Source organism: Branchiostoma lanceolatum, chromosome 17 (genome assembly GCF_035083965.1).
Source record: "Branchiostoma lanceolatum isolate klBraLanc5 chromosome 17, klBraLanc5.hap2, whole genome shotgun sequence".
Taxonomy (NCBI): Eukaryota; Metazoa; Chordata; class Leptocardii; order Amphioxiformes; family Branchiostomatidae; genus Branchiostoma; species Branchiostoma lanceolatum.
The window spans coordinates 12,711,278-12,735,667 of NC_089738.1; the positions used below are offsets into that span (position 1 = coordinate 12,711,278).

Sequence of the window (24,390 nt, forward strand, 5' to 3'; positions counted from 1 at the left end):
CCATCGATCTATATATATATCACGAATACATGCATGTATGTACACATGTTTGTATGTATGTTTATCTGTATGTTTATATATATGTTTATCTATATGTCTATCTATCCCCATCTATCTATCTGTCTAACTGTCGTCGTGTGTACCATCGATGGCTGTGTTTTGGCGTGTAGTTCCAAACTTGATAATGCAGCCCATCACCCTAAATTGGCGCCAAGGAGAATTTGTCCTTCCTCATTTGAACATAATTGCGGCGAATGGCGGAAAATTACTTCAAACATTTAGTCGCCCCCATACGTGGCACAAATTCAAAGTCGGCCATAACGAAAAGTGCCCACTCATGTCATTTGTTCCCTGCAAGTTTGGTCAATTATCTGCTGTCATATTTCTGACTTTTAGCACAGTTTAGTAACTTGTAAAAGTAAGTATCATTGCTGTGGGCCGGTTTACCTACGTATTGCCCGGATGTTAGGCCTAGGAAGAAGCTGTGTTTCCGGTTACCCGACCGACTCTAGCAAGAAGCTATCTTTAAATTAAGACATGATGTTGAAAATACCAGTGCCCCGATACATTTCAGTTTTGTACTGTTAAATCAGTACGTTTGGATCACTTTGGCCGAAGTCTTTGAAAAATCCTTACCTACCCACCTTATTTTTTCAGGACCGTAATCACAAACACAACATCAAATTTCCTAGGCTTTAGCCGAGGCGCCATGTTTGGGCTTGAGCCTAAAATTCAATCCACAAGTTTTTTTAAGCCTTAAGCAACGCCTGCCAGTCAGCCGGACTACATACATGTGGCGTGAGTGCAGCATGCATATGCAACTGAAATGATTTCATTTGTTAACAAAAAAAGGAGAAACTAGTTAACCTGGGAGACACTTACTTGCACACGCCAGTCGTCGCTAATTATTAATATGCTGACTCATGAGTGCTGGCGTGATTTTTAGGTCGACCGCAAAAAAACTTTCTGTGAGTGTGACGGCATTTTTGCCACATCATTGATCAACCGAATATTGAACAATAATGCACGAATTACGAAATTTGTTTGGGCAAATCACTCGGAACTTTCTCCGACCTTGGGGAAAAATGCATGACGTTGGTTACTACAGGTTAGCGTCTCTAACTCGGTAAGGTCATTTGGAGTTCAAAGGTTTCTCGAGAAGACCAGAGGAGAGTAGTGTCATGAAAGGTCAATAGAAAAGGGCGGAAAACTTTGCTGGTACGACAAAGTTGTAGTGTGAGGGCTTTTCAAGACGGGTACATCGTATGAGTAGTGACAGTATTGTTGGACTATGGACAAATATGTATCAACTCCATAGGTTGCTGGGAACAGTAGAAACTGGCCAAATAGATTGAATAATATGCAAGAGGAGTTAGCCAGGAGTTATATATTGCGTTGCAAACAATACAGTACCACGGCACGGCATTTTTCAGTGATTAACCCATGTAGTATGGTGGAGACAAGTGGACGACGATAAAAACATATCAGTCCAAACGGAGTAAAGTTGTAACATGAACCAGTTATTCGATACGCTTGAACGGGCACGACAGCAACACGAGACAGGAAAGAGGTCATCGTATGTTTAGGTTATTCCCACGCCGACTGGCACGTTTTTCTACCGTGCTGCTTCATATAAACTTGAGTTAAACTATTTCAAAAACCGCTCGAAGTTGGACAACGGTGTTATAATGAGTACAAAGCTGCGACAATCATAAGTTTTAAGTTAGACAACGGGCCCGGGGATCTGGTACAGCCCCGCCCACTGTATTTAAAAGGCTGTTGGCTCATGAGGGCTAGGTCTATATTTATGCACGAACCACGCATGGAGAGTCGTTTGCATGCATTCAAACAAATGTGTTGTTTTAGCTTTTTATTAGTTCGTTTTTGGCTCAGTCTTTCAGCCTGAACTCACTCGTACACGACCTATGAAACATCACCTAAAAGACAATCAGTCAGTAAGCGTTTAAAGGTAAAGGCAACTCTGACCAAGGAGGTTAAACTCTTTGCTCTGACTGAGGACGAAGCATGACGCTCTTCTGCATAAGCCCAAGGCCAAACCAGATATCTGCTTGAAGATTCGAAGGCAAGGCATTGTTTTACCTACTGTAACTTACATAATGAGCCTTCAAGGCTATATAAATGACACCCCTCCTCCCCAACCCCCTCCCCTCCCACAAGTTTCACACCTGTTGCCGTACTCACCTGTGCCAGCCATACTGGGTGTAACTGCGACAGGTGTAAGGCACTTGGAGTTACAATTGTTGAAAAATTCGGAAGCGTTTGGTGTAGAAGTCAGATTCAGGAACAGAACTGTTGCCTAACTCGAGCTACAGTTACTAGAGGGACTGCTCTAACTGCACCGGTTAACTAAGAGGGTTCAAAGGGCGATCCTACCGTACCTCGCTAATTATTTGCATATATTGAATCATCGCTACACGTGTCATTCATAACTGGCTCACATGGATTATTTTTGGCAAAATTCCTAGGTTTCTTTTCCATACTTGCATATGGCATATTCTCTTGCTTGAGCTAGGTTAAGAGGAAAAGTTTTAGTTCGAGAGTGATTGCTTTTACTTTTAGAATCTACGGTATGCCCCCGCGTGGTTGGACGACATTCGAGCCGGGTCAGTGACAAAGGTCATTCACAAACATGTGGCACTGCTCATTGAGAGTATGGGTGACAACTTGAACTTTGCATACCCTCACTCACTCACACATTGTCATTGACTCACTTTGAGTTGTATGAAGTTTGCTATGCCAAAATAGAACCAATGTCATACGCACAAAACCACTTGAGGTTTTGCATGGGGGCTTTAGACTCTCAGAGTGTGTGTCTGGGAAAAACGTCCCTCTTTGGCGGGATGACATTGTATCTCGGAGTATGGCAAAAAATTGCCATGTCTAGTCTGTTAGATACAATGTCATTCCGTAATCACTCCCGTTATTCTTAGGGAAATAAATAAATAACTAAATAAAGCTATCTAATTTCGAGTAACGGTAAATGTGATTCGTAGTTTGTATTGTAGATTTGTAGTAGTCGTTAAAGTTAAAAGTATGGCTATAATCTAAAAGGGTATAATTTACACTTTTCATCTCTTTCAGATACAATCTAAAATTAACATCTCTCTCAAGTAAATTAAACTTTTGTTCTGGTTAAAATAGGGATTTGTAGCTTTCCTAGATTTAACGTAGTACGTAGTCACCAACTGAATTTGGTGTAAAGCGTTTTCGGAACGCCCCTGTGCAGACGCTCAAAAAATAATGACATATGTCAAAACATATTCAGTTATGACACATTCAACAAACTTTTTTTACGCAAAGACGACGGCTCGTATCAACTTCCTCTTTTTTGATTACTTTGTTCCTTAATCTGTTTTAGTGCTTTGCTGTGTGATAGCGTTATTGAGTAATTTAGCAGTTAGAATAATGCTAGAAATTTCTATAAAAAGCACTTAAGGTATTTTTGTGTTAATTTTGTTTTTGAGGAAGAACATGTAGAAAGCTGGTCTGTTCTTTTAAATCTATTTTAGACCTTCGCTGTATGATACAATTCGTCGGTAGTTAAACAGTTAGAATGATGCACAAAGTAGCTCAAAAACGTTACTTAGCCAAGTGCGAACATCCAAAGTTAGAGCAAGAATTACCATATCGTTATTTTTTAATTAGGACATATTGAAAAGTAGTCTGTATGATATCATTCATCGGTAGTTGAACAGTTAGAATGACGCTCAACATTGCTCAAAAACACTGCTGAAGTCTTAAACCAGCATTTAAGAGCAGGAAATTACCATATCGTTGTTTTTCAAAAAAAATTTGGAAGAAATGTGGTCTCGTCTCCTCACGTGAGAGCTTCCGCGGCATGACGTCACCCGGTGTCAGTGCGCATGCGTAGGCCAAGCTAGACCCGGAAACGAGGCTCTGAACGTGGCGGCGGTGGAAGGTGCGGAAAGAGACGAAATTTTTGCTCGGCTGAACTTCAAGTTTTCTTCGCTTTTTAAGGATTTCTTCTACATCTACTTGTTAGCTCGATTCGAGAAGAGCACACAGAGGCCTTTAGGATGTCAACGGGAGGCGACTTCGGTAATCCGCTGCGGAAATTCAAGCTGGTTTTCCTGGGAGAACAGAGCGGTAGGTAGACGGGAGATAGGTGGGGGTTGTCCCGACCAACACTCGCCATTCACTCGGTAACGTTGCCACTTCCCCACCTCACCAACTTCTGCAATATCTTAGATTCTCAAATTTTCTTCCGACGCTCAGATTTGTGACCTCTGTCTTTGAGCTGCCTCGCTGCTTAATAAGTGGCAATACATTTAGCCCAGAGAGATCGTCAATCACAAATCTTTGCATCATGGCATGACAGCCAACCGGTTTTTCGTATATTTTTTTTTATCGTCCAAAGAAGAAACACCCAAGCAAACTTTTGCCTTTTGTATTCTTAAGACTGTATGTGGGTGGTGTGTATGTCGAGGTGTTAAAGATGGATAGGTGTGATTTCTGGTAGTGTGTTGGGACAAGTGAGAGATCGTGTTCGTACGGCAATGTTGAGATCCCACCGGCAGATAGCGACTCCCAACTAATAGGATTTTCTCACGAAATTGCTCCCTCCCAGCGGCAACCAGAAAAATATATTCCCGATCCCCACAGAGTAGGAAATAAGAGAAGGTAGAAAAAAAATCACAAAGTGGGCGAGGATATATATATTTTTCTGGCAGTGACGCGAAGTCAATGCGAGATCAGATGGGCATTTAAGCCGGGAGACGACCTGAGACGCATCGAAATGGACATAGCTGTTGAATAATTCTCTCCATGTTTAGTGGCCTGTCACTGATACTTCACGATGCCCCCCAAATCCTTAAGAAGTTCCTAAAAATAATTTTAGACCTTTAACTTTCGAAGAAACAGTATTAGTGAAACTGACACGGGCTCCGCCCTCCCCTACCGTCAGTTTCACTAACAACACGGAGCTTCAAATTGTCTGGAGACATATCGCAAAGAAAGCAATCTGTCATAACACTTGTAGTCTTCTAGATGTTGTCTGAGGAAGCCCAAAAAATTGCAAGAGATTTTTCTTCTTTTGTCGCAAATGTCTGCAGAGAAGCCGCCCTCCCACTGTCCTAGTCTGGCTAGACGTGAGTTAGGAAATCTTTCAGACGGGTTCGGCTGTCAAGTGACGTTTGGGTGCAGCGCAATCGATCGTAACACACACTTGCGATTCCCTCTATAATTCCACCTTCTTGTAATCAGAGAACTTCTTCTTGTGGGCAGGTTTTTTTAAGAAGAGATACTGGCTGTTTCTAACGCCCTGGGTAGCCATAGCTCTCCTCGGTCTTGTATAATAACAATCAGGGAGCGATCTTTCTGTTCAGCCATCGATCGGGTCCGGGCCCTCCCTCCCTCCGACAGAAATGTGTCTGTCTCTCGCCGTCCCAGCCCGTTTTCCTGCCCTGTTTTCACACCTATTCCCTCCCTGGCTTCCCTGATTTCCAAGCACGATTGTGGTTTGGTTTTGTGTACTTCGTATGGCTTCCCAGCCCTCATTATACCTGCTAGAAGTCTCAGTACACAAGTCGGTTGCACCCCGCCCTCCCCCTTTAGGCTGCCGCACCACTACAGTATATAGGCCATGTTGGTGACGTGGAACTGAAGACGCTTCCACCAGTCTAACTTAATTGAGCTAAAATTGGCGCTTTTTAACCGGTTGTGCTGCGACAAGGACCTCATTATGAACACTACAGTAATTTTTAGCTTCGATGAACTACTTGTCCTTTGCGTACCTCCATTGCCATTACAGATGTGGAGTACACACCCACTTCTATTATACACTGTTAGGATATGCTCCAGGGAATATCATAGGCACTCTCATTGTACTTCAGTGAATTGTACAGACCGCACAGGGTTTGTAGCATTTTCCTTAGTGCTTGGGGACATTTTCTAGAGCCTACTTGTTTTTCCATGGCACACGAATGCATGGTCAGCAAACACGTCATTGTTGACATAGTCTTTAGTACATATGATCAAACTTAACAACCAGATTGGTAGAGAATGACATCACTGTCCAAGAAAGACTTCTTACCTCAGTATGAATGTCTAATAGGGGTCGTTGCCCCAAACAGTTAAATCGGAGTGGAGGCCCTAGGTTACTGTCAACGCTTAATGCTAAATTCAGGAAGGCATGGGTTTTAAATGCTGGTGCCTATTATCTCATATCAAGGAGGTATATACATAAAATGCCCAGATTATGCTTTACATAATTGAATTTTAGTGGTCCGGCTACAAATTATGTGGAATTAAAATGGCTGATTATGCTCTACGTAAAAGTGCACGTAGGCAGTCACACAGTTTTTTGTTGTTTAGGTCAAGTGTTTACGAGAGGAAGAAAAATGACACGGATGAGTCAGGTGTTTCCTAGGCCCATTAATCATCGTTTTTATTTCATATAGTACAGGATATGGGAGGGTGATTTTCTGAGCTTCCTCCAAGGAAAACCATGTATTATTCAAGACCTACAGGTGTTTACACCGAGTGTGTCATTTATCACTGGAAGATAGCGATCAAAATTAGAGACCTAATATTACAGATCCCCCTTTTATAGTGTGTCAGAGTTTATGTCGTGTCAGTGTTTTGTGGAGAAGTCTTTCTTTATTCTGTGATTGAGAATCAGAATTTTTCAATCAATTTAATCTCAGTGATACGTGTAGGTTTTTAATTCATAGGAAGCAGAAGTTGATATTAATGTACGTGTAGAGCAAGTGTTTTCCTGTTTTTGTTTGTTTTGGTTTGTTAAACCAGTGAATTTGTAACTTGGATATTATTTTCTTGTATGGAATAGCCTAAGCCCCTGGCATGCAAAAATGTAGCTTATAGCTTTAGGGTTGTCTGGAACTGAACTTGACTTTTATAACTCACAGGGACTTAATTTTGCATTATTCATCTATTTTTGTATGTGTTTTAAGTTCATTGTTGAAACAGTTCTTAAGTACTACTACAAAAGTATTACATTATGATACTATCACAGGGGTTCATCTAAATCGGGAAAGAGGGGCGCTGCACCCTCTTGTTTCAGCCCAGCACCCCCTTGTCGAATTCAGATTTTAGCTTAATATCCAGCATACAGCCTTTACTAAGTGATTGATTCTTCCATAAATACATAGAATTCGCTCCCTCGCCTGTATGTGCTCCCTCTTGTTCAATTTTTCTAGAAAAACCCCTGCTATCAGAAACACATATTTGCAATTTCATGGTGGATAGGTCACTGAAGAGTGAAAAAAAATGCAACTGCCAATGTTTCAAGATTTGCAGTATTACATGGTGTAACATTCCAGTTTAGATTGAATTGCACTCTGGAACCTATTGTTTTTTTCTTGACATGTCATATGTCTTATTGCAACAACAGTGTTGGACTGTATCACCCTGATTTGTAGGGGATTTAAGACCAGAATATAATGACAGACCTCATTCAAAAGTGTACTTATGATCCACATCTACCAGATTATAATATGTTTGGGTTCCATACCATGGTACCGTAAAAGAAAAATGTTCATGGTGATTTTTTGTTTGCAGTTTTCACTGTTACCTCTTTACTACAAACTTAAATTCTTGTTCTGTCTTTTGCCCACCTACACCATTGTTTCAACTGCAAAGTTAAAACCACCGGGTTCACTCCAGTTACCATGAAATTAAATCAACACAAACATTTTCCCTTTTACTGTTACAGGTAACACAAATAACACAGATATTGCCTAAAAATAGAATTCACCTTGTACCTGTTTACATAATGTAGGCTAGTGGTACACTCCACCTGTTCAACTGTTTTGATTTACATCTGAATTTGACAAGCATAACCAGTAGCCTGCCACCTGGTGCAACATACCAGTGAGTCCCATATTAAGTATATGAAAACAAACTGGGAAGTACAACTTACTACAAGCATGAAGAACCGATTTCTTTTTTGCTTGTATCACACTCAAGCCAGGTGTACCCCTACTCTTTTAGGAAGGGCTGCATGCCTTTTTACATAGAGCGTAATCAGTCTTTTAAATTCCATACCACTCGGACTGCACAAATTCAATGTAGAGCGTAATCGGTGCATTCTATGGATTAAGCGTGATTGGTAAAGTGTAAAGTGAAGCCAGTCTACCAAATTTAACCTAATATGTTCCTGCTGCCTTCCTGAATTTAGCATTTAACATGTGTGGGGGGGGGGGGTCCATTGCCCATACAAGTTTGACTGAAAAAGTAAAAGTTTGACGGGCATATGAAACAATATCAAGATGTAACTTATAAGGCAAAAAACTTGTAGTGAGTTGTTCTTTGATCATGTACAAAGATTCGAAACATTCTTGTAAGTTTTAATTTTAGATGCATAACTTATTTTTACCACTATCGCCATGGGACCTTCACCTTACCTTTTACCTGATTTTTTGTGGTTCATGCATGCGATGCAATCACCTGGGTTATGTCTTTTGCCAAGGGACGGGAGGATTTAGAGATAGCGTGCAGGGACAGGAAGCTTCTAGAAGTTAATAGGTACGTCAAATACAGTGTAGAGACATTGTTGGGAGTCTGCCAAGCAAACCTGCCTACAGGGATGGCTACTTTTGTGACTGTAAGTTACTGTAATGGGATACAATATCTGTCTAGGTCTTAAAACCTGAAGAAGGTTCCTCCCCCATGTACTGCTATTAAGTGCACCATTGTGCATGTGTGACGCTGCGCTTTTAGTTTTACAGAACTTTTTGTGGGGGTAGGAGATATCTGGGCCTGAACCTTGCCTTTGCTTATAAGATATATCTATATTAAATTATAATGGATTTTCGTCTGTTAACCCCCCCTCCCCCCAAACGTTTGCGATCATACTGTAAATCATATAAAAAAGCTGCAAGATGAGCAAATGTGAGACGTAAATTGATAACGATTTCGGAAGAGGGATATTAATGAGTAAAGTCTTCCAAAGTCAAAGGAGGAATGTGAAAAGGCAAGTTTTTTTTCAGGCTGCCATCAATTTTGGGGTAACCAGAGGATGCCATCCATATAATCAAGTCAGTTTGGCCTAACATACAACTTTAAATTAAAAGCTAAACCAAACCAAACCAGATCATGTTCCAAAGCAAGGGAAGTGGTCCAGACTAAAGTCTAAGAGTGGATTCTTTTATTAAATAAGTCTGTATTGCTTTAAAAATGTAGTTGCTCCTTTGTAATAGTGGAGGTCACAGACTGCAGTTTTTACCAAAAAGAAATTTAGCGGTAACAAGATCCAGAAATGGCAGCCTTGCCTTCTTGCTAAATGACTTGTTAACAAATCAATTACACTTTCATTTGTTTACACTTGCATTCCTTCCTTCATTCCTTTAGTTGTTAGAGCTACAGCAGTGCAGGGCTCAAAACACTGGGTGTACATGCATATGCACTTTTGTGCACCAAAAATTTGAGCTGTGCAACTAATTTTTGACTGTGTAAACCGGTACATCTAGATATTTGTGTACTAGGACTACGTACGTAAAGATACTATTATAGACTAGTATATGGATATACAATGTGATATAGAATATTCTTGACATTAATGTGTCAGAAAAAATAAATCATATGTTTGGAATTTTGAACTTAGCAATAAAATTTCAGATTCAAGCTTTGAAGAATGGCAGTAAATCGGTAATCTGGTTTTGCTGCCACTTCGCTTTCTTTAATGTTGTGCACACATGGTTTTTTCTGTGCACCTTAATTTTCAGGACAGGTCAGGTCAGGTCAGGTGGACCATTGCACCTATTCGAGCCCGGACAAGTAATGTCATTCTGTGGTGGAGTGTGTTTGTCTTTTGTGTTTTCATTCCTTGGGAACTGTTTCCATGGTTTGAGCTGGTTAGGAAGTTCCCGTAACAACACCAGATAAATTAGATTACCACTCTCAAGTAAAAACACCCTGGATTTGACTTCCCTTGCTCTCATAAGAACTGTATGCAATGATTGGTATAGACTATTGTAAATTCATTTATGTTTGTGGGTAATTAATTTCGCCTAAGAAGGGGAAATGTGTATGAAGTTTGCGGTTGAAACAATTATATAGTATAGAAGTGATACATTGGAAATGCATATTTGTGGTGTTGTGAATTTGTTGTGGTTGGGTTACTGCAAACATTTCAACATTTACTTTATCACACATTTACATGTACATGTAAGTGGTCAAACCACTTTGTATAGTCATATGACTATTGTTTGACCTGAACTGGAAGAAACTGCTTGTTGAACCATAACAGTTTAAGTGTTACTGATGTAAATGAGTTGTAATGTAAAGGTTATGATTGGTTCCCCACTCCAGAACCATTGGATCTCACCGTATCAGGTGATGTTGAAGCTTGACCTTTGAACTTTCTTGGTGTTGTGTGGGTTTGTAGTAAAATGTTGGTGTTAGCTTGTGACATGTTTGTGTTTGGGACCATTTGTGTTCTCTTGTATGGGTTTGTTTCTTTCATAAACAATTTAAACAGTGGGCTTCTTTGGACATACACATGTAAAGGTGCATGGTGGCCTCATTAGGGTTGTTGACTTAGGATCAAAGTTATGGGTTTGAATCCCTGGAAGGGCCCAATGTAATGTCCTAGGAAAAGGCAACAAAAATACATATAAGTAAATGGTGCATTTATAGGAAATTGACATAAATATTGTATTTTGAAGAACAGAAACGCCTGATTGTGATGCATTTATGGAATCTAAAAACTCTGATAATACTGTAAATGTTTGCAGTGGTTTTATTTTTGTGTTTTTCACGGTGACCTCTGCAATGCCACCAGGGATATGAGTTTCCAATGTTCATGTATTACATGTACTAATGTACTGAACAACAGAATTGTATCAACCGCTAATTTAAAACACGAAAAAACTCCTTTACCCAAATGAACGTCAGTTACTCTAGTATGTTCTGTCATCTTGCCCCTCCTGTTTTCCCTGGGACATCTGTTGTCTACCAATTACCAATCAATGCACTGTCAACTTAAGTTCAATGACCCTTCCCTTCTAGCTATAGTCTGCCATGATTGTTGATGTTCTATTATCCCCAATGTATTGCCAACCACCCTAATGTTCATTTGCACAGTATGACCGTCCCCCTCTTAACACAAATGTACATTTTTGTAATGTCTATCATTGACCTGAATTTTTCCTAATCTTCGAGCAGATGTAGGTTTGGCTTAGTGGGTGTTTTTCAGGCATTTTCTCAGTCTTTCTTGTGGTCCGTATTGTCATCTGTTTTGTTTGCTTCCCTCCTTGGAAGGACTTCTAGTAAGACGTAGAAATGTCTTACAAACCATCAAATAGTGAAATAATGAGTCGAACTGTGCTCGGAAGTTAGATTTTCGATTCTGCTATGAAATTGTCGCCTCGAGTTGCCTCTCGCCTTTTAACTGCCGATGTCATACCAATATACAATTCACATCACAGAGACAGAATTTTTTACCCTGTAAAATTTCAGGTTTTTCTGTAGTCTTGCCAATTGTAGGTGGCAAGAGGCTATTTCCAACTCTGATATTAATATTTGACACCTTCCAGGTACTAGGTGCACACAGGAGATCTTCAGCTGCTACCAAGCCCTGGCCCCCCCCTCCCCAAAGTTGATAGTCCTCCCCTTATCTCACTGTATTGTTGCTATTCTAATGCACTGTTTATGGTTCCCCAGGGGGTGATACTAGTACCACCTGATCCATGTCCTATTTCTCCTGACCCAGGTAGTAAATATGCCAGCTTTATTGCATTCACTTTGCCAAAGGTGTCCCAAATCTTTTCTGTCAACTGAATAAAACTTAGTCAGCCAACTTGGTCTTACTTACAAAATACTATTGCATGTTAAGTTTCTCCTGTATAAATGGATCCTAAGTAGTATGAAAATGTGTAACATGTGAATGGGGAGGGGGGTGTTCAGGTATGTTTTCTTTTAAGTACAGGTTTGAGTTTGTAATACTAATAGTAATCTATAGGAAGACTACATGTTGCAACAAACGTGTACATGTATTTCATTTTTTTCTGTTGGAATATTAATACATGTATTGGAATGATATAGTTTGACCCCTGACCTACCCATTATGCCCTGTGTCTCCCAGCAGGCAGTGGGATCCATGAAAAGGGTCTATGATTTGTTCTTCCCTTCCGATCAAACCTTTCATTGACACTTGTATGCAAATTCGGCAGCAGCTGTTTTAGATGACATTCCGGCAGCCGACATGTTGACATCCTCTTTAAATGTTTAATTAGGAAGGCGGAAAGCTGTAGATGTTTGGCCACTAGCCAGTCCGCAAGCTACCTGGGTGTGGTCGTTAACTCTGCAATGTCAGGTTCAGAAAGATCATATTGCTAGAATTTGGTTACGTTATATATGTAGCAGATTGACTTTTTGCTATGCCTATTCATCTAATTTCAGCAATAGGGCTCGGAATTCATATTTTGGGGAATAGGTGCAGTGGTGCACATAACCTACAAATTTAGATGCACAGAGAAACTTTGGATGCACAACATGAAATAAAGTGGCATGTCAGCAAAACGAGAAGAGAGAAAAAAGAGAGCTCTATCTTGACAACAGTTGCAGGTGGAACCAACACAATTTTGAGCTTTGCAAAATGGTGCTGAATCCAAATTCTATAGCTGATGCCAAAACTTGAAATAAGTACATGTAAATGTGTTGTAATAATTTTTATCCTTTTTTCCGATGCTTAAATGTCAAGAGGTTGCTGTGTACTACTGTACAAAAGTACCCATCCATAATCCTACACCCTGCACCCACGGTCAAAAATTAAGTGCACATCTCTTGGTTCTTGGTGCACAAAAGTGCATATCATCATACACTCAGTATTTTGAAAACTGCAGCAAAATCAGTCAGAAGCTTGGCTGACAAGTAAATTTCCAAAGACAATCATCTCCTATATCCATCTTTAACAATAACAGGGCATCTATGAAGTAGCCAAGAAAGTTAATTGCTTTCCTTGAACTCAGCTGTCTTGAGAACCGGCCACACCAGTTGCAAAGTTTCTCCTCTGTCAGAAAGCTGGCTGCGGCCCAAAATTGCTGGAGAAAGTTCTGGAAAGATTTTATCTGGTCCCTGCATCTTAAGTAGCTGCTTGTTATTCCGCTCCTTGGCTTGGTAGGGTGTCTGATGCGGTAGATAAGAAGTTATCACAGGTCGCAGACCCATCCTCATTTTCTTAGAAAGTAGTTATGCCGGGCCCAAGGAAGGATGATGAAGGAATAACATGCAAGTAATGTTCCTTGAACCCGCCTTGGGCAGCTCATGTAAATTGAGGGTCTTTAATTCCGTGGAACCGTATCTGATGCGGTGTAGCAGTATTGATGTGTGCAGTATCTGAGGCAGCTAGTCGCACACAGTCTCTGTAACACAGTGACAGAGTAATTGATGCCAGGAACAATATTGTTGATAACTTCCTGCAAACTTGGACCTGATAAGGGTACAATGTGGGACAGGTTGCCTGTGAAGTCAAGTTGCCTATGAACTATCACCCCCCTCCCCATGCCACTTGTACGCTGACACAGTTAGGAAAACCCTAACAACATTGTATTTGATGGACTTAAACGTTTAAGAGAAAGAAAATGGATGGTGCAGGTTATAACCTCCATGAAAAATGGAGGTATTGTTTTTGGTCTGTTTCTGTGTCTGTTTGTGTTTCCATATATTGGTGGTTCACAGAACCTCTAAATGGATTGTTATGATATTTGGTATGTGGGTAGGTGTTGTAAGGACGAGGGTTAGGATTGCTTTTGGGCCCCCTGGAGTGGGGCATTTGTATTGCAGCTAAACTGTTTTTTAAAAAATCTTTTGGCATGTCAATATTTTGTTATCGTCTTGTTTTGAATGTTACCAGTATCTGTGCAGGTATGCAGAAAAAAAGTTTTCAAGACTTGCTTCAAAAGGTGCGAGTTTTCATGTCCCCAGGTTGCGAATACAGATCCCTAAATGGAAAGCCACCCCTCCAGACAGCCGACAAAATCCAATGCACAAGGCTGTTCTCCACATCTGCCTAATCCCACAGCATTAGGTATCAAAAACTCTGCCTCCAGTCTTGGCAGAATGCCCTTCAATACAGGAAAACTCTTCTACAGGACCAAAATGACAATGAATCATTTCTCTACAATCAACAAAATGTCAAGTTTGCAGAAAAAGATATCCATATATCCAGCTTACTTTTTTGGCAAGCCACATGCTAAAGAATGCAGCCATACCACCATGAATCAAAATGTATTGCAGAAAAACCTTGAAAATATTAAGGTCTGAATTGTATTTTATTATATACCCGTACAAATGGATGGAAATCTTTGCCTAGTACATCTACGTACAAACTTACCGAAGTGTGCCATGATTGGCATTTATTCGGTCCTTATTACCACTAGTGCTTCTCCAGTGCTATACTACTCATGAGGGGATAGAAATGTCTTGGTAACATTCGCTGTAAATGTCAGCAGATCCTTCCATGGTTGTTCAGAAGAATTTATGGCCCAACAATGGTAGAAGGGAAATTAGCAAAATGGCAAGTGTTGTCACCATAAAGGACAAGGCAGGAATATGGCCTTTCATGTAACAGATAGATTGCACTTAATAAGGGCTTTTGTGCACGGGATCATTATTATTGTTATCATTGAATCGGTTATGGCTATAATCGGCTTATAAAAGACAGGAAAGCAGAAATTTGGCTTAAGTACATGTAGTGTTTGTCGACAATGATGGGAGGAACATCAAGCACATAATGTTGCTTTCCTCCGCATGTGAAATTTGATTTTATTATGAAGTGAGTTTCAGATAAGCCTTATATTGAAGTATTGAATGAATGTATGTATAAATGAAGAAAAATTATACATATTTTGCCCAACAAAGACATGTTTACAAACAAACAAAAATTGGTACGAGTATCGTAGTCTTAAGTATATAGTTTCATCTTCTTCTCGCTTGTTGTTTGGCGAGAGCCTGGCAACTGCTTAAGCAAGGAACTGCCAATAAGCTAGTTCACGGTTTGAAGTTTGCATGCACAGTTACGTGCGTATGATGCATTGTTGGTAATACAACTGTACATGTATGTCAAAGTTGAAAGCCCCTGGCCATTCTTTATCTATAGCCAGTCAGGGGCCTTCAACTTTGACATATTAACCACAATGCATCACTCTGTTCATGTGCACTTCAAACCATGAACTAGCTTATTGTTGGAGTTTTTAAGCTGAGAAATTTGACAAATGACATTCTGGCACAAGTATTGAAAGAGAGGCAGACATCTTGCTCGTTGATATGCTTCTTTCAGCTTCTTATACACTAAATTGATAAGTTTATGAATCATAATTAAAGAGGTTTGCCACCACTAAGCCAATGGCAGGGAAATAGAAGTTGAAAAATGAAGTTATGAACATGCTAGATTTATACTACTATGTTGTATACATGAAGGTCAAACAACAAACTGATAAAAAAATATTCTTAGATTCTAACTTGTAGCTTATAGAAAGTCACATGGGGGTATAAAAAAACTGCCATCTCCCTATCTTTGACATGTCCATATCTTTATATTTTAAAATTAGCGACTTATTTTTCGTGAAACCCGAAACATACTGTCGCCTCCAGGACTTCACTCCCACCACGAAATCCGTGGTTGCTATAGTGACCAGCTCTTCGTTGGCGCCAGTCGCATCGGGCGGCGTGGCGTCTGGTGTTTTCTGGAATGCTGGTAGAAAAGGGGGGGGGGGCGTACCCACAGGATATGATGTAAGAATAGTGGATGAGCTGTAGTCATGCAAGGTTGCGCTGTCCTGAACCCCCACTTGTCAAAGAAAGGGTGTGGCAGGGTTGTCTCCAGCTTTAGATTTTTGTCCGAGCGTGGGGGGTGGGGGGCGATGGGAGATCCAGAGTGGCAAAACTTGGGGATTTTTGTAGGGTTTATCTTGTGTAGGTGATTCCGAATGTTACCTGGACCAGTACAGATGTGAAAGAAAAAAGTACTGTAAATCTTGAAATGTTTGCAGTGTTTTTGTTTTTGCTCTCTTCAAAACTGCAACTATGGTACAGTATTGTTTCCACTGCAAATCAAAAACTGTGAAAACCTCCTATCCACTCCTAATCCGCAAAATGAAATCCCTGCAAAAATAGATATATCTACAGTATTTCTAGCCCTGATATGTCAATCACCACATATAAGCAATCTTTGTATAATAGTACAATTCAACAGATAAACAAGCAGCTCTATAATTATGACTAACATAACACAACACTGAGCAGGAAATGGCATAACAAGTGTCAGATTTCACCAGGATTCTGGCAGTGTAAAAATTCCACATCCCCCGGGGACTGTCTGTCCTGGCTAGACTAGTTATGAATAATTAAGTCCCCCCCCTCCGATGACAGGCAGTGATGTCCTGTAATGGTCTTTATATAAAGCGTAGGGATTACGAATCTCCATTTAGCGTCCAACGCCAGACTGAGGCGGAGCGTTAAACTTTTTTGATAGCTAGTCTAGAAGTGTATGTCGCCTTGCCATTTATTTGCCATGGCACATGTTTTTATATAAGCCAAGCACACCGGGCTGTGTTGGGCTCTTTTACGTGCAGACGTTTGATGGCTGAGCTGAACACCTGAAGCTCTCCCATACACTGGGCCACCAGATGTACATTGTACGTCCCCATCTGAAAGATTTTAGTACATGTCTACTGTTTTAATCTACTTGTTAGATTCAAATTGATGGTAGTAAAGAACCCAAGGTAAATTGAGTTAGATATCACCAAGTGTATCCTAAAGTTCAAGCGTCAAATGATCTGATAGGCACATGCTGCATATACCACTCCTGACTGTGCAATTAGCAGTTCATGGCAATAAGACAGTGGTTTGACCAATGAGAGAGTGGCTGCATGTCCATCAAATATTTGCATTCTTATGTTTTTTTTGAATTTCTACGTTTTGATGGAGGTGGGTTGGACTTGGCTTTGGAAACAGTCTATTGACAAGCTGACACTTATGTGGGTTATGGAGTCCTGGTAAACCCCAAAACAGCCCCAGGCCACACCCATTTAGTAATGACCCAGTTCTGCACCGGGATCAATAACGGACAGGTATATTCAGTACTAGTACTGCAGGGCGGATGCTGAATCTGGATTTCGTGACTCTCCCAGCACTCAGGGTCATTTTCACCTTTTAGCATTACAGTTTCACATGACGAATACTGTAAATTGATTTATTTTTGTGGCGAGGTAAAATTCGCAATAGAAGGGAAAAGGAGGTTTCGCTGTGTTTCAAGTTTGCTGTTTAGACAATTCTGTAGCACATTAGGAATACATTGGAAACTCGTATTTGCATTCTTTTGAGATGTGACTATGGTAACTGCAAAATAGAACCATCATGAACATTTCAAGATTAACACTACTTTGAGTACAGGTTGGTAGATCAATTTTTTTATTGTAGCTTGGCATATTGTTGGTTGATACATGTGTCAGGAGGACATTAAAAAAAGAAAACACATGACAGTTTATTTGGCAGAAATGATCTTGTTCGAAGATATAAGGTTTAATGCTTGGGTGACTTGAATTTTTACTTCTAGTTGCAAAACCTTCATTCTGGGAAGAATCCTTAAAAGATAAGGCCTTGGGGCACATGTAATGTTGCACAGTCGTACATTGCCAATGGCGTACGGATTACAAAAGCTTTCTTCTCGTCATTCCGATGAGAGTGCAATGCTGTAGTAATGGGTACAGGACATTACGGTGACTGCGTAAAGGCCAGGCCCGATGGAATGGAACTGTACTTGAAGGAAATAAGATTGTAATGAGAGAAGACCTCATCTCATTTCTTTCCCCATTGCTACAAGAAAAGTATGATGCTTGCATGGCCATCTCAAGTGTACCTCTTGGGAGCGGATACTCCCCTCGCAATCTTGTCATCATTGTTCGCGAACAAACTGTCAGGAGCGAAACTTCTTCCTCCGCCAAACAGATTTAATTACAAGATGTAGGAGGTATATTTGTATCGTTGAGACTTGTACTGAAGGGACAATGGACCGGTTTTCCTGTAATTTCCGAAGGGAATGAAGTTGATTTAGTTTCGGCCCATTTAGTGCAGGAGTCCTTGGCTGATTAGGTTGGCTAAATAAATTTTATTCAGCAAGAGCGGCCTTTGGCGATATTCAAACTCAAAGTTATAGTCAGAACTGGATGTATACATTTACAGATTTCAAGGAGGGTGGTTTATACTGTAAATGCCCTTTTTATTCACTGGAATTAATTTTGTGGCAGAAGAGGAAAAGACGTTTTTGCCATGTTTTGAGTTTGTGGCCAAAACAATTCTGTAACACACTGTTAAAACTATATTCACAAGGTTATAATTTCATGGGGGAGAGGTCACTACAAAAATAAAACAACTGGGAACATTTACAAGTTTACAGTAGTTTGGTGCCTACCTACTAATGCTTAGGTCACAATTGGAAAAAGGGGCCCTGCCGGGTAGTTCCCGGGCCTTCTTTTGGCACTTCCTGGCGTGACCCCTACGTGGCCCCGCGGGGCACCCTGAGGCTACCGGGCTATTTTTGGGCCCGGCGGGGACCCGACACAAATTTAGTTCTGACTTAAATTCTACCCGGGCCCCGCAGACAAAACGTCGCCGTGACCTCAACGTGAGAACACCGCGAGGTACCCCTACTGGTGCCGGCAGTCCATCGGGACAAGTAATTATTTGTCTGTTTGCTTGTTTTTTTGTTTGTTGTTTATTAATTTGCAGAACAAGAAAATCTATAATACATAATACGATAAACAATAGATAAAAACAGGTTTACGAGGAGGAAAAAGCGTATATACCTTATACCAATGACATTATATATAATGTCCTTGCTTATACTGGGCCCTCCTGGTCTATACTTCTCAAACTTGATTATGAATTATAATATAGCAAAATTATACATAGAATACGATAACTATAGATAATGATAATCAAATGATTAATAGTATAGATTATAGTTAGATAATAACTGAGCATGTGACTACTACATGTTCCTTTCCTTTCCTTACTTCAACAGTGGGCTATGATGGGTTTTAATGGCACTTTCAAACGCCAGAAAAATGTGATTGTTTGTATATTTATTGATATCGTGGATATCTAGTATTTTGTCTCGGCGAAAGTCAGAAGCAGTTGCTATCCTTGTGAATTTCTTTTGGAGAGTTATAAGAGGATGTAGAATTGTACGGTAGGCACATCCCCAAACAATGTTACAGTAAGTTATATAAGACTGTTGCATATTATATAGTTGTGAGAATCTTTTGAGGGATGATGTATTCGATTTTCACAATGACATCAATTATTTCAGCATTTTTTTTATTTATAGCAGAGATTGGGCTTTCGAGTTTAATTTTTCATCTATTATTACCCCCAAAACGTTGGTCTGTTTCTTTTGTCTATTATGAACATTTTGGCCTTAATGATATCATAACTTTGATTTTTACTTCAGAAAATAAGGCAATCTGTCTTTGTAGACTTTGTTTGGAACTTATTTGCTTCAAACCATGTACTTTCCACATATCTTGGTTAGCCAGTTCAAGGACATTATATAATGTCCTTGGCCAGTTGTATAAGAGAATGAAAGTTTTTGTGGGAAATGGATATATTATGTTGGTGCAAGGACTTGGTTGGTGTCATCGCTAATTAACTATTCTTATGTTTTGTAACAAACCAAGTGCATTGATCAAAGTGTGTGTACTTCTTAAGACCGGGTCAAGTGCTTGACGTTACAGATCAGGTGAGCAGAACTAAGGCGTAAACTTCGTATATTGTGTTTCTTTTTGAGCTCCAGTGCAGTTTAATATACCCCACGAGGATCCTGCCTGATGCCCGATCGTCGTTCGCGGGGCATTCGGCAGGGTCCCCACAACTGCACCACCTGGATGTGAAAAGCACGCGGTACCTTGTCGAACCCCGCAGGGGTCACTACAAGACATCGTCAGAGCAACTGACGGGTTCCTACCGGAGACCGACCAATGAAGGTGACAAAATTTTACAAAAATGCCGCGAGTGCCTGCCGGAGCACCCCGGGACCCCTGCAGGGCAGCGTGAAGGAAACTTCTAATTGTGACCACGACAGTCGGTGCCCCCCGGACGTCAGAGCCCGGCCGGGGTTACATCCCCGACGGGCACCGGCGCAATTGTGACCTAAGCATAAGTATTGTAATGGGGTTTTATGTGTGTATAGGCTGGGGAGGTACAAGAGCTGAAAAAATGACTATAGACATGATGTTTGGAAGTGTGCAACACTCAAACGAAACATACACACTGACTGGTTATATTACTTATAAAAAAACTTACAATTATACCTCCGTTTTCACGGAGATGATGAATTCTCGGGCCATGTTACAACTTTAAGTACAAGTTTGGTCTAGCTTACTCAATACATTTCAAGTAGTAACTAGATGACATCTTGGAAAAATGTGTCTCCCCCTGAAAGTATGCCAGACTAATCCATCTTTACGTTACTGAGGAATGTGAGAAGGATATCTACAGAAGACGTGATGAAGATGTTGCGGCCGTCACCCCGAGGGGCCCTTTGTGTTCTTGCCTTTCCTCCTGAGGTAGTAACTTTGTCTGAATCCCTGCAACATTTATCACTGTCAAGATAAGTGATACGGGCCATCACTCAACGGTGCTTCTTGTAGAACGTACCACCTTGACAGCCCATCCCAGGCTAGAGATAAAGCTTTACTTGTTGTAAGCTTATATGATACCCCCCCCCCCTTCACGTCTATAGATGTCTGTTTGGGTATCGTCTTACATACAGTAGAGTAGCCTGGACTCTGTAACATTTGCATCAATTCATCACTTGTAGTGACTTATCTTTTCAACAATCGATCATTTTCGGTCTGGGATGTTTGCAGAGTGTGTCTCAGGTTCAAGTGTAACGTTACCTGGAGTGAAGTATACTATAGAGGGATGCTGAATCAAGGTATCAAAGTCTTATCTTATTTCTTTGGAAACAAATGTCTTTAGACACAGTAAGTGCAAGTAGTGTATTTACCTGTTGAAGTATAATTGATTTTGTGTAAAACAGGACCCTAACTAAGGAATATCTTGAAGCTTTTCTTAGGAGAAGATATTCGGGTTTATAGGGAGTATCAAATGGCCTGCTACATTTATATGCAGTCTTGTCCTTCTGCATTACAAACTATAAATTGAGTTATTCTCCCGGGGACTTAATTCTACGGTAGAAAGGGTAAGGAGGTTTTAACTTTGTTTTAAGTTCGCAGTTAAGACAATTTTATAGTACAGTAAGTAATGCATTGAAAATGCATATTCGCTGTGTGCTGAATTAGCAGTTCAGAAAACTGTGAAATTTAAAGGTACTGCAAGCATTTGTACAGTTCACCGGGAATATGCATTTCCAATGTATTACTACAGTACTACAGAATTGTTTCAACTGTGACACTGCAAAACCTCCTTAACTCTAGATCTTCTTCCACAAAATTAAGTCCCAGCACAAGTAAATGAATTTACCGTACATCATATACCTACAAGCCAATCTCCACAAGTTCTCTGACTCTTAGTCTATATTACCAATGTATGGAGATGAAATCCCCTTAACTTTGTTTTATGAGTTCTTTCTCTGGGGCATTAGATTTTAGATGTTTTGATAGTTTGATTGCCAAGTTCATAATGGCGCACCCACGTTATGTGTGTAACTTGATTTCAAATCAATGAAATTGGAGTTTTCATCATATGGTACTGACAGGTTCCATGTTCCCATTGTTATTACTACATGGGTTCATTACAAAAGCCGCTTTCCAAAGTTGACATTGAAAGTGTACTCTGAAATTACTAAGACTCATACACATCAGCCCATATTTCTTGATTCCTGTCATCAATTTCTTACAAAGATTTCCCAGGTGATTTTGATATTTGTATTAACTTCTTAAAGTACTAGGTTTACTTCAAATAAGAGAACATCACATATAAGTCATTTGTCTCGAGTATCTAATGGGTTTCAAAGGAGCTTAAGGCATCCGGCGTTTACCCCCCTGGGTCCTCAAGGTGTTGGTTTTGTTTCTCCGTCACAATATATACTCATCCGTACCCCATTCATCATCAACTGACAGGAGGTTTTAGAGCTGAGGTATCAGGCTCAGAAAATTAATGGTAGCTGATGGCTGAGATAATTTTCGACATTGTCTACGGAGATAAAAGTACTTGTAGATTGCAGGCATGTGTGAGTTATTGGCATGGATGGGGGACTCCTGAGAAAAAAGTCTCACTGAAGATGCTAACTATATAGATTACTGCTAGAAATGTTAGTGTTAAAGAGCAAATTTGCATAGTTTGCAACAATTTTCAATTCTATTTAGAAAATACTCGGTTTTACATTGGAAAGGTGGATGGATGGAAGGATGGATGGATGGATGGATGGATGGATGGATAGATGGATGGATGGATGGAGGGAGGGAGGGAGGGATGGATGGATGTATGGATAGATGCAGAGGGAGAGAGGGAGGGAGGAATGGAGGGATGGAAGGAAAGAGGGATGGCAAGATAGATGAATGGAAGGATGAAACATTGGATGGATGGAAGGAGGGATGGATTGAGGGATTGATGGATAGAGTGAAGTTCATACTCATAGCTGGATAAATGGGAGGAAGAAGGCTAGATAATTGGAAAGAAGAAGACAGGACCTCAGACTATATTAGTGTACTACTGGATGCTGTACACATTAATGTTGATTGAATCTAATGGATTCTCTGTTTCCTTCACAGTTGGGAAAACGTCACTCATCACCCGCTTCATGTATGACAGTTTTGACAACACATACCAGGTAAGGCACTTCTCATACATTTCAAAAGTTATATCAAAGTTAAATGATTTATTTCATATAAGTGCTCATGATACTCCAGGCCACAAGATTGTACTATTGTCTCACATACATATATACATTGTTGTCACAAATTCTGAAAAAAGTTGATTGTAATCTTCGTTGTAGGATTTCTCAATTTACAAATTGTACTTTTAGATGTTATTATCCCAGGTATACTTACATACAAATATCATAAAACCTTTCCCTCTTCACAGACACCTACATCTAAATTTGTATGGTAGAGTACTTACATAGGTTTTGATATCATCTAATAATGGTAAAGGTAAAGAAATTACTGTCAGAATCATCTGACAATTTTTTTTATTACATAAGATGTTTGTGTTTATGTCGTGCACGCCAAGAAGCTACAACAATGTGATTAATTTGTGGTGACTTGCCCTACTGTGGCAACCATAAATTTGATGTGTGAAATTTATGATCCATGTTGCCCCCATCCGTTGGAAGGTTAAGCTATACAACTATATTTTCAGCACCCTGAACAGCACCCAACATAAAAGTCACTCTTTCTTCATCTACATGATGATTTGGATTTACAAGGGTATTTTATAGTCTTTTAAGACTCAATATACATCCATGCAAAATTTTCTTGCATTTGTCGAAAAGTTGGTTCTTTTTTAAGAAAAACAACTATCCAAAGTTTCAAAATAAAACATCCTTTCTGATCGAAACAAAATTGGTCAAGAATGTATAAGACACAGCAAGGCTGAACATTTTAGAAAATTGAAAATATAACAATGAATTACCCTTATGTTTGTAATTTTTGTACATATCACATGATGTCCATTTCTCCATTTTTCCAAGTGCTTTCATATCAAACTATCATGTTATAAGAAAGTATATTGCCTCCCAGAGTACATCATCCATCCTCGGTTTGGAAACTCACATTTCAAAGTCAGGCTATCTGGTGAGTTAAACGGCACGGCGAGGAAGAGAGACTGCTCAGACGCCGCTATCGACCCAATCTCCCTCCAAAATGGGCCAGACAATTAAGCCCTGCTCCCTGACCTGTGCATGTATGGCCATCATATTTTATGGAAAATGAGATTTGCAGCGCCCTGCTACAGGTCGTCTCGCAGGCTTTGCCGGGGACGGCAGCGGGGGTGAGGAATGTACGGGTTCCCTCCTGATGTGTTGCAGGGATGCGGCTTATTCACATCAGTGTTTGCGCTGTGTGTACTGTGAATTTGTTCATATTCGCGGGGACACATTTTTCGGTAGAAAATGAGGGAAAGGTGTTTTTTGTTTTACATTTTTGGTTGAAACAATGCCATAGTACCCTAGTTATACATAACTAATGCATATTCACAGTGTCATGATTTTGCTGTGGAATCGTCACTGTGCAAAGAGTGAAAGTAAAACCACAGCAAACATCTTGAGATTTACAGTAAATGTTATCAGTCAACAGTAATCAATGCTATCTTAAATATTTCTTTCATGTGTTGTAAATGATTAAGGATTTGCAAAAGAAGAAAGAAGACAGACTTTTGAAGTAGGAAGAGCCTATTTCATGAATAATGGATTTATACACTTTTATG

General features: G+C 40.1%; 2 protein-coding genes across 6 annotated transcripts in view; one reads left to right on the forward strand and one right to left on the reverse strand.

The window, feature by feature from the left end:
• Nucleotides 1-2,376, reverse strand: part of LOC136423464 (cysteine sulfinic acid decarboxylase-like) — a 31,546-nt gene extending 29,170 nt beyond the window's left edge. For all 5 annotated transcript variants that reach the window (XM_066411614.1, XM_066411613.1, XM_066411612.1 and 2 more), the window contains exon 1: nucleotides 2,203-2,376. In XM_066411614.1, coding sequence (XP_066267711.1) covers nucleotides 2,203-2,215 — 13 coding nt within the window. In that variant the 5' untranslated portion in view covers nucleotides 2,216-2,376. The remainder of the gene's footprint in view (nucleotides 1-2,202) is intronic.
• A 1,505-nt stretch (nucleotides 2,377-3,881) lies between these two features.
• LOC136423606 (ras-related protein Rab-6A) overlaps nucleotides 3,882-24,390 on the forward strand; it is a 71,776-nt gene continuing 51,267 nt past the window's right edge. Inside the window, exons 1-2 of the mRNA XM_066411835.1 lie at nucleotides 3,882-4,128; nucleotides 22,737-22,795. Of these exons, the coding sequence (XP_066267932.1) occupies nucleotides 4,059-4,128; nucleotides 22,737-22,795 (129 nt within the window). The 5' untranslated portion in view covers nucleotides 3,882-4,058. The remainder of the gene's footprint in view (nucleotides 4,129-22,736; nucleotides 22,796-24,390) is intronic.